This window comes from Argentina silus, assembly GCF_951799395.1.
Source record: "Argentina silus genome assembly, chromosome: 9".
In the NCBI taxonomy this organism is placed as follows: Eukaryota; Metazoa; Chordata; class Actinopteri; order Argentiniformes; family Argentinidae; genus Argentina; species Argentina silus.
Window position 1 is genome coordinate 7,177,674 of NC_139663.1, and position 15,379 is coordinate 7,193,052.

Consider the following 15,379-nt stretch of genomic DNA (forward strand, 5'->3'; position numbering starts at 1 on the left):
TCCCCTGCACACCAACACATTCACTTCACCTGACAAGGAGTTATCGGCAGTCATTTTATAACCCACCCCTGACTTACTCTGAGGTCACCCTGACCATGATGCTTATTGAGAGGACACATCACAGAACACTTGGTAGCATATCTCTACAGTAGGTGGGTTGTTGGTATTTATTTTCCCTGGCTAACTGGCTCTTCTCTCTCATCCCCTCCATCAGGTGGGTCCAGCTGGGTCTCAGTTTGGCATCCTGGCCTGCCTGTTTGTGGAGCTGATCCAGAGCTGGCAGATCCTGGCCCAGCCTTGGAGGGCTTTTATCAAGCTGCTGTGCGTGGTGCTCTTCCTCTTCGCCTTCGGCCTGCTGCCCTGGATCGACAACTTCGCCCATATCTGTGGCTTCATCTCTGGCTTCTTCCTCTCCTTCGCCTTCCTACCCTACATTAGCTTTGGCCGCATGGACATGTACCGCAAGCGCTGCCAGATCATCGTCTTCCTGCTGGTGTTTGTGGGGCTCTTTGCTGGCCTCGCGGTGCTCTTCTACGTCTACCCCATCAAGTGTGATTGGTGCGAGCTACTCACCTGCATCCCCTTCACGGACAAGTTCTGCGAGAAGTACGACCTCAACGCTCACCTCCACTGAAGTCCGGAGAAGGGAGGTGGAGGTAGAGCGCAGGGGGAGGGCATCAGGTGAAGAGGAATCGATTGGCAGATGTTATCAACCAATCCATGTCTCTGTTCTGCCCTAGTGTGTCTGAGGGAGAGGAGGGCCCTGTTGTCTCTCACTCTCTGTGGCTCGTTGAACTGTGACAATATGCTTGTGTTTTTTACTCAGTAATGTCAGTATAAGTAGGAATGCCACTTCACCCATCATGGGACTTCTTTTAATCACGTTCCATTTTAGCCCCAGTCATTTCCTCTCCTCCACTGACCAGGGAAAAGGGTATGGCAACTCTGAGCCCTATCCAAGCCCTCACCTCTCCTCATGTCTGAGACAGGGATTGGAGGAGCCTGCACTGGTACAACAGAGAGAAGGAATAACTTCTGTCTTTTTTCAATTTGTCATTTTTTATTTTTATGTTTTTAACACTCACAATCCAGGAGTAGGTTTTGTTATTATTCAGGCAACCTCTCAAAAAAACCAGGGACAAAACTCAAACATTAATACCTATGGTGCCTTGTTGATAAATGTACCAACTACTGCCATATTTTTGTTACACTATGTTGAGCACTCGAATGTTATCCTTTTATTTGTTTATTGCTTCTTAAGAAGTAATGATTGATTTTAATAAGGTAGTGTTTTAGCTACCTGTCTAATCACATGTAACTGAATACAACAGTAAAAAACTAAAATCCATCACTGAAGTCTGTCTGGTTTTCTCTCACCTTAGTATGTTCTAAATGTACAGTATGAGGCCAACATTAGAACTGCTGCACTATGCTGTACTCCACTTTCAGAATGACAGATTCATAACAATTTTGAGGAATATTTTGCAACATGTTTTGATGTGATTCAAATGTGAGTTATGTAGATATTTTATGTTATCGCAAGAAGTTAGAATGTTGGCATAATGGGATAATTAGATATTTTCATATTTTAATTACATATTTTCATGGTGTATATTGATGTAGAAGTGAAACCCATTTATACACACAGTTTAAGGTGACATATCTCTTTATTGCCTCTTTATTATCATTGATAAGAAATCACAAGTCACATACAAAAAGATGAGCTAATGCCTAAGAGTTCATAATCACACCAAAGGATTCATATGGTTTACAAAAATAAAATAGTATTTACATTGCACTCAGAACATTCTAATAGAAGTATTCTCTTTCTCCATGAAGACCAAAGGGGATCTTTTCTACATTCCATTACAGTCAAAGAGAGCAATTAGGTTTGTGTCAAGTAAAAATGAATTTAGATCTCTCAAAATTAAGATGATATCCTCCTTCAGCTTGGGAGCTGATGATAAGGGGAGGGAGTGTTTGCTTTACAGAATGTGAACTTGACAGAGAAATCGTATACAGTAGACAACCCACATCTCAACATACAATGATTGCACCCTGTCCTTTCACTGATAGCCATCTGTTTCTCTTTTTGTTGTTTTGCTTTCTAAACCCATTTGTGTTCCCTTAGTGTGCAGTCCCTTCTTGTTGCAGGGGGTCAGGGATGCTGTGAGGCTTGGACAGTAGAAGTCACAGAAGCTGCAGCTGAGACTTGCGGGGCTCCTGGAGGGGCTAGCACACAAGGGGCCCTGTGCTTGTGTCTGTCTGTATGTCTGCTGTCTGGTGGGTCATCAGTGCTGCCCAGAGTCTGTGTTACATGTTGGATCGGTTCCAGTGCCAGGATGGTGAATGTGAGGAGGCGGGGTGGGGGTGACTAGTAGCAGCCGCTTTTCCGCCGTGCGTAAGCCAGGCCACCTAGCATGTACTCCATCTCCTGGAAGCAGAAGTTGCCCACAGAGATGGCTGATGGTCCCTTCTGCTTGAAGCCGGCCTTTTGGTAGAAGGGCACCAGGAACTCCTCACAGACCAGCAGAGCCCGGCGGAGACCCGGCACACAGCGCAGGTACTGCAGGTAGCGCCACAGCAGGATGGAGCCCTTGCCCTGCTGGCGACAGTGGCGATGCACTGACAGCACGTGGATGTGGACTGCGGGGGTGTTTGGGACATGCTGGGTCATGGCCTCCTAGAGCAGAGAAATACAGAGGAAGAGTTAGTGACCTTAGTAATTCATAAAAGCACAATAAGGAACTTCATGCTTACAGCTGAGTTACCGTTCCTATCTCAGAAGTGATCTTAGTGTTTTGCTTATTAAATTATTTGTGAACGCAAACATGTTTAAACATTCCACATGTTCAGAGGAGACAGGGGAGGTGGGGACGTCTCACCTGTGCCAGTCTCTCCTCGCCCCAGCCTGAGCCGATGATGAAAGCCACTAATTGGCCCTCCTCAAACCAGCCCAGGGACAACTCCGGGCACTGACTCAGGAAGTTGAGCACCTCCTCCAGGGTGAGGGGGCATTCTCCAGACACGGAGACGAATGCTAGTGCAGCAAACATAATACACAAGGTAAGATGAGACACAGTAAGCAGACACATCTTAAAGATTAGCAAACAAACCAGGCCTTACTGGCATGTCAACAGATGCTTACTCTCTTTTGGTGTATCTTGAAATGTAAATATATAAATGTTGCTTTAAAGCTGATTAGAGAAAAAAGCTTTTGTATTTTTCAGAAAATTACAGAAAATGTGTTAATTTAGAAGGCCCTACTGTACATAAGGCTCTTTACCTCAAATTCTCCCTCTAGTTGAACAAATACTGCATATTATTTGTAAACGGTAGAATGTGGACACACTCTTACCTTCTCTCTCAATCTCAAACACGCTGATGGCGTCCTGTGGGGTGAGGTTCCTGAACTCGCTGGCAGGGAGTGTGTGGCGTCGCTGGCGTCGGGGGCTGACCACGCTGATCGGAGTCTTCAGGAAGAAAGGCTTCAGGGAAGGCGAGCTGCTGACTTGCTGTGTCATGGTGACTGGAACAACGGACGAAGCAATTGGGGACTTTTTACTCTCTATCTGTTCTCTCTCTTTCCAGTATTTTGTTGTAGAGATGTTATCTCTATGTTATAGGTAGATCTCTATGTTATCTGATGACCAGTTTCTGTGCCTGAGTGGCTTGATAAAAACAGCGTTTGAATCCAACACTTCCAAAACAGCTGAAGTTAGTGTTCTCTCTGTCTAGTCCACTCACTTAACTGGTCTTCCTCAGTACTTTAGAGTAGTAGTCCCTGGTCCTCTTGTCTCTCCACCTCTTCTGCTCCTGACTGCTCTAACCCTCCCTCTTCTCCTTCTCTCTTTCTCTATCTCTCCCTCTCTCTCTTTCTCTGTGTCTCTCACTCTCATGTGCGCACTCTCCTCTCCCTTTGTGTCCTTTATTGGTCCATCTCCGGATCTCCCAAAGTGGTCATTCCAATGAGGGATAACTGTCTGTGCACGTGTGTGGCTCTAAATTCACCAAAGCTCCTGGTGGCAAGTGACCAGATGAGTGAGCTTATTTCATACTTATTGAATGTGTTGTTCGTCTGTGTTAACAGAGGAAATGTAGTCTAACTTGAAGAGGCATAACTAAGTAAACTTCTTGCATTATCTTACATATGCATACTGTATGCTTGTGATTTATTGTAGGTTTGCTTCTCAAGGTTTTAAATGAAACAAAAACAAAAAAATCTGAATAATTACTTTTTCTTTTTGTAAAAATAAACGGTGAAGCTAGGCATCTTGTGTGCTTTTTGCACATTGATAATGACATATTTGGTAATGATAATTGATAATTATTATTTGACAGTGGTGACCAAGATCACTTTTATCCTTCTGAGAATATACTCAGGTTTGCTCTTAGTGTATTTAATCAAGGGGGATGTATGTTATGTAACACATGCACCACACATGCACCACACATGCACCATTCAAGTGACACATGTGCTACACGTGTGTGGCGTTTGGCTGACTAACATGACACAACCATACTTTTGCGTGTGTGTGTGTGTGTGTGTGTGTGTGTGTGTGTGTGTGTGTGTGTGTGTGTGTGTGTGTGTGTGTGTGTGTGTGTGTGTGTGTGTGTGTGTGTGTGTGTGTGTGTGTGTGTGTTGTCTGTCTGGAGGCCAAGGACATGTGGGCTTTGATCGAACCAAACCCAGGGCAAGGGAGATTTGTGTGGATTGCTGTCAGGCTGATTTCACGCTTTAAAGAGGTTTAGCTCACCTGCTAATTAAATGAAAAAGCATCTGCTTCTAACTGCCTGGGGTAAACCTGTTTATGCTTGCTAGTTCTGGAATCAGGAAGAGAAGGTTGCAAAATGAATCTATTGATGTCACAAGATAGAGAACCATAGCTGACAAAACACATCATGTCATAAGTTATTAAAAGCGATTCAAGAGAGGTTTAGCTGATATTGCTTTTGTGCTGTGCAGCTTATCCACATGTAAAGTATCATGTTTTTTTAACTGTAGGACTGCACAAACCTGCTTGGACTATGGTACGGATTTTGAGTACCTGTTTGTCATTTGTGAAAATTGCAGTTGCACACATAAATGCCAGATGGCAGCATTTATTCATACTCAATGTTAGAGCTTACTAACTGTTACTCCAAAATTAAGATTGTGTTTGAAACTGTTTTCTTCTTGTGCTGAGGAAAAGAAAACTGGGATGCTTGATCTTAAAAACGTTCTCTTGACCATTGTTGCATTAAACCTACACATGTACACAGTGAATCTCCATCAAAGCTCTATAACAGGGTACATAACATCTTACAGTACAGTATCTACCCTAATGTCACAAAACGGTAGATTGATTATAAAGAAGATTGTATACAGTAGTTCCAACCTCATTACAATGGAGGAGTCAGATATAATCTAGTTCTATAATTCTTGTGGAAAATTACCGTGGATAAACAACAGCTTGGGGACAATTCACTACCCACAACAACTCCTGAAAAGTTGACAGTAATAAAACCTACACTCACTGCATGAGTGAAATGATACTATGTCATGCCTTCACAATCCATTCCATCCCAGGTAGCAAATATGGGTTTCATTACTTATCATTATGTTTGGATGACATTAATTTTATTTGTTGGCTCTTTAATTCAGTTACTTGCTTACATGACTTGTTTTTCAGATGATTAGATTTTCCTCCATGACCTCATCCACACTGGCTTAATACATTCAATGGTGTTAAGGCTCTTATGGTTGTAGAGTAACTGAACTCCACAGACCAATACCTCCACCAAAAAGCATTGTTTCTCAGATTATTGACTGGCTCTGTTGTTTTCTCTTGAACCACATTATTGAGTAATGGGTCTTGTGTCCCTCTATTTCCAGCTAATAGCTGCATCATCCAGACCGCTGGCCAATCCTAAATGAGGGCAAATCCCCACTTGTGGACTCTCCGAATATTCAAGCAAAAGCACAGATAGTGTTTTTTTTAGATGACCTGACCTCATACAACCTGCCCAAAGCACTTGCTTTCTTAATCTCTCCAACTGGCTGTAAAATACTCAGGAGAGAGTGGCTTGGTGATTGCCAGGTAATTATCTCAGGTGTTATCCAACCTTTCAGAGTAGCTAGTTATAGCGACTCTAAATGAGGAGTGATGGTAAGTGTTCTGTGATGATGTAAAAGGTGTTGTACTGTAGAGAGGGCATACCAGGTCTGGATCTTCTTCAATTGACGTCATACAGTTGATTTGATAAATATCCATATTACAAGCCCAACTGATATTGTTACATCCTTGATTCACATAAACTCAACATGAAGCCTCAAAATAACATTTACCCTTTAATTCCAGTTATTCTCTCTCCTCCCATTCTCCTAGATGATGGTTTATAGCCCATGCTTATTTTGTTATACCATGTAGCTTTGTGTAAGAACCACAGTAATTGTAAATTAAATTAAATTCTACAGCCTACTGTTAGCCTACTTTGCCAGCTGTTGGACAAGCTGTAAGACAAGGTGTTTTGTGAGACGATGGTAGATAGAAGATTTGGCTGTGGCTGAGAGGGCAGCAGATTAGACAGTCTGTCCCTGTGCTCCAAACACATCCACTGACCTCGGAAGCGGAGACTACCACTGCAGCTCAACAACCAATTTAATTTTCACACACACACACACACACACACACACACACACACACACACACACACACACACACACACACACACACACACACACTCTAGAAGCATAGAAACTTGTAGATTGATTGCCTTGGATAGGGAATTTTGCCTTGCACCTGCCGGCTGGCTGAGCTTGTAACTGGACCCAGACAGTGGCTCTGCAGGTGGCCAGTGAGAGGCATTCTTTCCTCTTTGTGATTCAGCCAGTTACATGGAAAACAGACACCACAGAACGTCATACAGAGAAGAACTGAGGGAGGACGATTCAGCAAGCCATCATTATATCCAACGCATGATATTAGCGAGGCCTGCACAGGTCACTCTGACCAGTCTGAGCTTGGATGAGATAAAGTATCAAATCTATACTCATAGAATGTGGAGTCTCAAATAGCTATACAATATGGATGAATATAATCTTCATAAGCCCCGGCACAATGAAGGTAATGCCCACCTGTTTACTCAAGAACAATAGCAGCATGTTATTATCTCTGTTCCACTTCTCCCTGCTTGCAATTGTGCAGCATGCAGCTCATATAATTATGATTGAGACAATCAGTTATGCGTCCATAGCCATGGTGCACAATGAGCTTTAAACTGGTCCTGATTAGTATACTGGTCTACTCCAAAATGATACCTTGTGCAGTATATGACGTGCATGGATTCTGAGCAAATCTACCGGTTTGTTTATGTTTTATCTAAGGACACTGTTCACTTGACAACAACCCAAGTTGACAAGAATTTTTGTAGTAAAGTGTGGAATTGGATTGCTAATCTATCTCAGATCCGTTCGCCACTGTTAACATTTGAAATATGGCAGAGAAACTGATAATTGCAAGACACTTCAATTGCAAGACACTTCAATACGATACAACTTTAATGGTCACTATTAGTCTGTCACTAATACAAAAATGTATCTACCGTTCTGCTTATTTTGAAGACGAATGAACAGGTTAAATTGCCATTCGCCCACTAGAGAGCGCCTTGGTGACAGTTTGACAATGTTGAGAATTATCCTTGTTGGCTACACGAAAAGACCTGATTGTGAGTGACTCTGGCAGTAACCTTGGAGAAGGTGTTAAAGTGGTGAGGCCCTGTTAAGGTAACCCCAATCCATTTCCCTCATAGACTGCCAATAAAACCTGTTTCAGCACAGGCAAGCAAATTGGCCTACGCCTCAGGGGAGTTACCCACCCGAGAAACATCAGATGATTTTGAAATGACAAATAGGCTTGGACTACTACATTTAAATGCCAGAAGCCTAATAAATAAAATGGACTTCATCAATACATGGGCTCAGCAGGGAAACACAGACATTTTTAAGATCTCTGGAACATGGCTAAATTTGTCGGTGCCTGACAATGATGTGTCCTTAAATGGCTATACCATATTTTGGACAGAAAGAGAAGGGAGAGGGAGAGGTGTGGCTATTTTTGTCAAAAACTGTTTTACTGCATCTGTTCTGCTGTCTTCCACTGTCCCAAATCAATATGAATGTTTCGTCCTAAGTGTGTGTTTTGGAAATAACTCTAAGCTGTCTGTGATACGAGTGTATTGCCCACCATATGCTCATCATAGTGCCCTTGATAACTTAGCTGCACTTCTATCCTCCTATGTACATTCTGAAGTAGTAATAACAGGTGATTTTAACCTAGACTGGTTGTCTCAAAACTCAGATAAAATCAAATACCAATGCAATGGTTTACAACTATCACAGTTAATTTCAAAACCAACACGGCCTAACTTCAATAATCCAGATAAATCCACCCCGCAAGACATCATCCTAAAAAATAGGCCTTATAAAAATATACCCAGTGGTGTTTTTGCTAATGATCACTGTCCGATAGTCTGTTTTAGAGATGAAAGGATAAAAAAATCCACTGGGACTGATCTAGGCTTCTTTTATAGGAATAGATCTTGCCTTTCCCTGAACAGCAGAAAGCAGATTGTGCAATCAAACTTTATGCCAGTGCTTGTTTATGGTGACGTCATCTACCAAAATGCAGCAGCCACTACTCTTAAACCTCTGAATGCCGTCTACCACAGCGCCCTTCGCTTTATCACAGGTGATAGTTTTCATACTCATCATTGCATGCTTGATCAAAAGGTGGCTGGACCTCGTTAAAATCCCTCATTACTCCCTTTTTGTGTATGAAGTATAAACTCCCGGCTTACCTAACCTCATTATTGAAATTCAAGAACATAAATGACCTAACTCGTTCTCAAAGTTGGTTAACTCTTGAGGTTCTTCAGGTCTCCACCAAATTGGGTAAATCTGCTTTTAGTTATGGTGTATCTCACTGCTGGTACAATCTACAAAAAACATTTCAGTTGGTTGTTCTGGTGCCGCTGTGGCAATTTAGGGTGTTGATGGATCTCTTTGGTGAAAGATGTAATTGTTTCTCCTGATATATTGTGGTTTTATATGATGTATTGATTTCAATATTTAACTGTGTTGTATTGTGTATGTGTTGTTTTGTAATTGTATAGATATTGTGGACAGCATGCACTTGCGAAAGAGACCATATATACAAAAAATCTTGACCAGGCAAGGAGGGCCATATAAGCACATTCCTTTGTCATGATAAACTGGACCCCAGGAAACTGGACACATAAAGGAAAGTGTGTGATGGACCCACTTTGGACCGTCACATTTTTAATCTTTCAGGCCGGTGGTTATGTATTAATATCAGCAAGGTTGCAGGAGAAGGAATCTAAGGAAGCACTCACTGGCCCATGTCATGCTTACACTGTGTACAGCATATGATTACAGAGTAGCAGTAGGCCCACTTGGATTGTGACTGGCAGCAGAGGGCACTGTTCAGATTGTTTACCTTGATACCTGTACTATTGAATGATTGTGTGAATGAAGTGTCACTGCCTTTATTGTTTACCACATGTTTACCCCCCGCAGCATCGCACACATACTCCTCTTAATATAGCCTGTTAAGCCAGTAAGTGTTCTTATGAGTTGTTAACTTGAGCTGGCCATTCACCAGTGGGAGGTAACACAAGCCCGTTGGAATGCCACCCCCTGCAGAGCCCATTGTGTCAGTGTGATGCCAAGAGGACAGCAGCACCATGGTCATGTGACATGGAACACATGCCTGGCTGCTTTCATTACAATGGACCAAACAGTTGCTTGATTCTTCTCTTTCCTTTTATGTGAGGTAACTCACGTATTTCCTATTATTAATAAGAAACACACGTCAGAAATCGATTCAACTCATTTTAGGCAGTTTCGTTATATCTAATGCAACATCCACAGTTCTCAGCAACATTACTTTGATAATAGCTAGCACAATACATTTTTCTCTGAATGGGAATCTCCAACAGTCTCCCGCTGTTATTCTCTCCAAAGACAAATCCACAATGGCAATATAGAACTACCCACACATTCAACATGGTTAAGACAGCAGTATTTGGTGTCCTCTCCTGCCTCTTAGCTCCTGATGGCAGCTGGCTAATTCATGTCCCTGTGGTCATGGCTAATTGGTCCTGTGACACAAGTAAGAGGGAGCCACTTGAAGAGTGGACAGACCCTGACCCTGGTACTGAACAAGCCCCCATCATTACCTCTCCACAAAGAGCCCCCTCTCAGCCTACGGACTAGGGGATTCAAATGCTAAAGACACAATTAAGTATCCGTATGATCATAAAAGGGTATTTAACAATGCCTCAGCAACTATGGTCTGGATTTGTTTGTGGGTTAAAGGTTCTAATTATGATACCTTTTATTAGGATTGACTGCGGACAACTGCTTTAGTTACTGAATCTATTCAGCAGTATTGTTTTGTTTCAGCAGTATTGTTTGCCTGAGCCTTTAGTGGAATATATTTGCTTTTGATTGAACCCTTTTCATGCTATCCTAAAAGAGTAGGAATTAAATTCTGCTCAAAACAAGGCCTTCACTCACAAAGACTTACAACCAGTACTGTTTGTAGTGACTGTGGCTCAGTTGGTAGAGCATGGTAGAGCTAACAACGCTTAGGTTGTGGGTTTGTTTCCCGCTGGGACCATATGTACGGGAAAATGTATGCACTCACTGCAATGTAAGTCAGTTTGGATAAAAGCGTCAGCTAAATGGCATATATTACTATGCAAATCAGTTGACTGCTTAGTGGGATTTTGGTTGATGTAAATGCATGTGTTACACCATACTCACCATATATTTCTCTATCTATGTAGGTCAGTTATGGTTGTTGGTAGGGGTGAGTGGGTCTGGAGGGATCTCCCTGGTTTTCTCCCAGTGCTATACCTAGTGCAGCATTAATGAGAGCCTTGCCACAAGTCATCCCATCTCTCCCCCAACTCTCTCATTAACCAGCTGCCTAAGGAGCCTTGCCCCCCTGGGACCTCATGAACCTGCTACCCCTTCCTGAGAAACCACCCCTGGTCCCTCCCACAGCACTGCTTGTTCTCATAGGGGCTCCAGGTTTAAACATGCCTGCCTGTGCCTGTGTAGATGAGGAGATGTTTAACAGTAACTTTTGACATTATAGTAATTTACAAGGGGTTCATGTTCGGGGGGGTTTGCAGCCAAAAAAAACACATCGGCCTGGTTTCATTAGGTGTTAAGTAGACGAGTGTGTGTGTGTGTGTGTGTGTGTGAGAGAGAGAGAGAGAGAGAGAGAGAGAGAGAGAGAGAGAGAGAGAGAGAGAGAGAGAGAGAGAGAGAGAGAGAGAGAGAGAGAGAGAGAGAGAGAGAGAGAGAGAGAGAGAGAGAGAGAGAGAGAGAGAGAGAGAGAGAGAGAGAGAGAGATAACACAGCCCAGAATAGGTCTGCCACCGTGGCTCCCTGCCTCCAGAAGCAGGGAGAAAGCCCAGGAGGAGGATTGTGTTCCCAGGCCTGTGCTGCTCTGTTGATCCAGCATGAATATTTCAAGTGCTGCTGATGAAGAGGGTATGCTTCTCTCTCCTGGAGGAGAGGCCTTTGGGAGATGCTCATCACAGACTTCCCTGTACCCCTCACCTTTCCACAGTAAGCAGGTACTGTAGATGTATGCCTGACAAGCAGTCTGCCGGGGACAGGTGTAGTCCCTACGGATTGAATGACTCTTAATGAATCCCTCTTGTCTCCTCTGCAAGAGGGGCCATGGGTTGCATCTTGCTCACAGGTGTTATGGAGGGTGTCTTTGCATATCTCTTGTTTGCTTCTAGAATTTCTACATTGTTCTAAATGTCTTTCTTGTGAATTCAAGAACCGTGTTCTGTATGACTGAGAATTGTTGCACAAGATGAGTCTCTTGCTCAGTACATATGGTGAAATGATGTGAGGAGGGAGAGCCCACACAGAGCTGTAATCCTGAAATTGGCCTGTTCTTGGTCATCCATAATGAACATGAGGAGGAGTGACATCAGATCACTTTTCTCTGGGCCAAGGGTGAAGTCATTCTTACCTCATCTTTACACCGCACTGTTTTTATTGGATCACTTTTTGGTCTGGTGGGGCAAGGGTATATGGTAAATATGTAAAGAATGTTTAATAATTATTATTTTCATAGGTCAAGAGAGAGAGAGATGAGATGATATCCTGAGAGCAGGTGACAGAGATGGGAGACACATCTGCCTCCAGCATACAGACAGCTGATTAGGGGAGCTGGTTATATTGATGGGGGATCTGCCTCAGTGCGATCACCTTGCCACAGCCCTGGGGAAGGTGTAGTGTTACCCAATCAGCTGGGAAGCCAGATGTCAGACCTCACAAAGCAGGAAGCAGCTAATTAAATAAGACTCTTAAAAATGGAGATGGAGGCACAGACAAAGGTAAAACATGGCCTCTAATTTATTAAGATAGTTGCATAGTAAGGGTAAAACGAAAAGTGAATGGTTAATCTGACTCACACACACACACACACACACACACACACACACACCTCAAACCAGCACATATAGTGTAGATACCTTGGTTTATTTGATTGTTGCTGCGATGATATGGAAGATGAAATCCTCAGATATTGCTTATTCAACCAGCTTTCTTTAGCTCCCTCTCTCCATGGTCTGGAGGGAGTTGTTGGTGTTTCATTATTTATGAAGGCTGAGGATCATCTGACTAGAGGTCCTGAGTTATAAACACATCTCACCTCTGTCTGTCACCTTGGGCCTCCTCGGTTGAGACAACATTTAGTTATAGGGGACTATCCCAGCTTCCACTCAATTAATTACAACCCAGGAGAACCATCCAACAGATATGTAACCTCTGACCCCTGCCCATCAAAGCAAGAGGGCACTTTATACTGTAGTTGACTTAGCTTTGTGAATGTGAAGAGATCTAAAACACGACTATAGAATAGCATTAACTTCATGCTGTGCCTCCCTGTGCACCCATCTTTATGTGTGTGTGTGTGTGTGTGTGTGTGTGTGTGTGTGTGTGTGTGTGTGTGTGTGTGTGTGTGTGTGTGTGTGTGTGTGTGTGTGTGTGTGTGTGTGTGTGTGTGTGTGTGTGTGTGTGTGTGTGTGTGTTGCAGGCAGTCTGTCTGGCTCACACTGCCCTTTTTACATGAATCCACTGCTTTCTGAACTTGTGACCCATCACTGCAGGACACTGTAGTACTTCAATGGTCCTGGGCTAATAATAGGGCAGGAATGCCATTTCCAAAAATGTTTTACCACAACAAATGGGATTAACACTCATTATGTCTATCATCTCACCTTGTGATGAAGAGATTGTGTTTGTGAATCAATGGGTGTTTATGCATGGTGATTATCATTCCAGCATTCCAAGTGATTATCCCTGTCGTTCATATGTGTCCTTATACCTCCTCCCTGCATCCAAAAGGTGCAAGTTTCAACTACAAGTACTATGTTATATGTATTTTTGTGTTTTTGCACACATGGTGTGGTGAAGCAGATTTGACCAAAGGATCAGAGAGGATCTTTCCTTGGTTTTTGGAGAGTGTGTATGTGGCTCAGGTACAGGTGTGGCTCAGGTACAGGTATGGCTCAGGTACAGGTGTGGCTCAGGTACAGGTATGGCTCAGGTACAGGTATGGCTCAGGTACAGGTATGGCTCAGGTACACTATGTTCTGTCTCTCAGCATCCTACCTCCCTTATCCATACTCCCTCCTCCTGCATATCAGGCACTATGCTGCATTGGACTGTTTTAACAGAAAACAACCCCACTTGCAAAATTGGCATAAAAGCCTACTCTGTTTCCTTACAATTAATCATGACAACATTCAATAGCTCTGTTGTGAGTCAAAGAGGAAGTTTATTAAAAGCTATTGGATATTATACAATGGTTACATCTGACATTGTGAGTGACAAATAGATTGTATGGATAGTCTGTTTCAGTCAGTTTTAATATGTTGGGAGTGTTGGTCAGTGCCCCTGCATTATGGCGACGATTGTTGAAAATATCAGAAGAAAAAAAAAAAGAACAGCATGATTGGAAAGAAACAAATCCTCCTTTCCATGCTTTAATGTTCTTTTCTTTAGATGATACCAACCTCCTATAGACCCCCAGGTGGGAGGAGAATGCATGTCATCTATTCGGGCCAGACCAAGTTAGCAACCATGGGAATGAAATGACCATGTTGGAAAATGAGATTAGTCATTGTTAACCCCTGACACAAAATACGATCCTGTTTGATTAAAACACTCTGGTTGATACTCTCTGTCCCTGAGTAATCAACCATGACTCTAGCACCCCAAATCTGTCTTGCTTTTTACATTATTACCAGAGGTTACTCATCATTAGAAATATATCAAAAACAGAAATGTTGTGGTTTGTTTGTTGCTTGTGTAGAGTTTTATGATTAAGTCCATCAGTAAGTACCAGTTTTCCATGCAGCCAGCTCCTATAATCAGCAGTGCCAGGGGGACATAAACCAGCCAAGGTGCAGTGTCGGCCCTGCTTGTTCCTGTTAACAGACGCATGTTAGGCCAACAGTGTAGCCACATACCTTGTTTGAACAGAGCCTTTTGGTTCAACCTATAAGTCTATCAGGGCAGCCCAGGAGGCTTGGGTCCTCCAATCAATCCACTGCCAGGCAGGGAGTTTGTCATGTTAAAAATAGTTAATTTGACCTCTGGCCCAAGTTGTTTGTGCTTTTTTCTCTTTTTCTAATAAAACAAATAATTTCTTTTACTCATAACAAATTTGTTGGTGTTCAACAGTGGGGTGTGGCAATTTTCATATGAACATTTAAACCCAATGCCACTCATTGAGATTCAATTTGCATTTCAGTTTGACTCAAACAGAAGTGTATGTTGACCATGGACTGCAGTTTGACACTACTTAACACACAATGGTCCATGCATGCCTAGACCTGCTCCACTGCATCCACCTGCACTCTTCCTTAACACCTGCCTCTGAGCTGCTGAAGTTCAGGGCAAAGATTACATAGACAAAATACATATACACACAGACCAAATTGAACCACAGTTATTTGTCCAATGGGTCTCGTCGATGAAAATTGACAAGCTGAGATTGGCCTGAGGCAAACTTATGAAAGACCAAAGGGGTCATTCTCATAACATTGGGCACAAGGAGGGATTTGTTATGAACAATGGGTAGCATAATGTGTGTGTGTGTGTGTGTGTGTGTGTGTGTGTGTGTGTGTGTGTGTGTGTGTGTGTGTGTGTGTGTGGGTCTGTCTGTCTGTCTGTCTGTCTGTCTCTCTTTGTCTTGAAGCTCTGAAAATCTATAAATTGTATTTTCACAACATTGGAACTACTACCACCATAAGTATAATTGATTTTGCACTGTAACCT

At 42.8% G+C, this 15,379-nt stretch overlaps 2 protein-coding genes across 3 annotated transcripts in view; one reads left to right on the plus strand and one right to left on the minus strand.

The window, feature by feature from the left end:
- Positions 1–1,342, plus strand: part of rhbdf1a (rhomboid 5 homolog 1a) — a 31,998-nt gene extending 30,656 nt beyond the window's left edge. For both annotated transcript variants that reach the window (XM_083677340.1, XM_083677341.1), the window contains one exon: positions 215–1,342. In XM_083677340.1, coding sequence (XP_083533466.1) covers positions 215–634 — 420 coding nt within the window. In that variant the 3' untranslated portion in view covers positions 635–1,342. The remainder of the gene's footprint in view (positions 1–214) is intronic.
- Positions 1,343–1,648: 306 nt separating this feature from the next.
- aanat2 (arylalkylamine N-acetyltransferase 2) lies at positions 1,649–3,922 on the minus strand. Its single transcript, XM_083676536.1, has 3 exons — positions 3,359–3,922; positions 2,886–3,040; positions 1,649–2,683 (listed from the first exon to the last, which is right to left on the minus strand). The coding sequence occupies exons 1-3, from the start codon at positions 3,522–3,524 to the stop codon at positions 2,375–2,377; spliced, it is 630 nt and encodes a 209-aa protein (XP_083532662.1). The 5' UTR covers positions 3,525–3,922; the 3' UTR covers positions 1,649–2,374.
- Between the last annotated feature and the right edge of the window lie 11,457 nt (positions 3,923–15,379).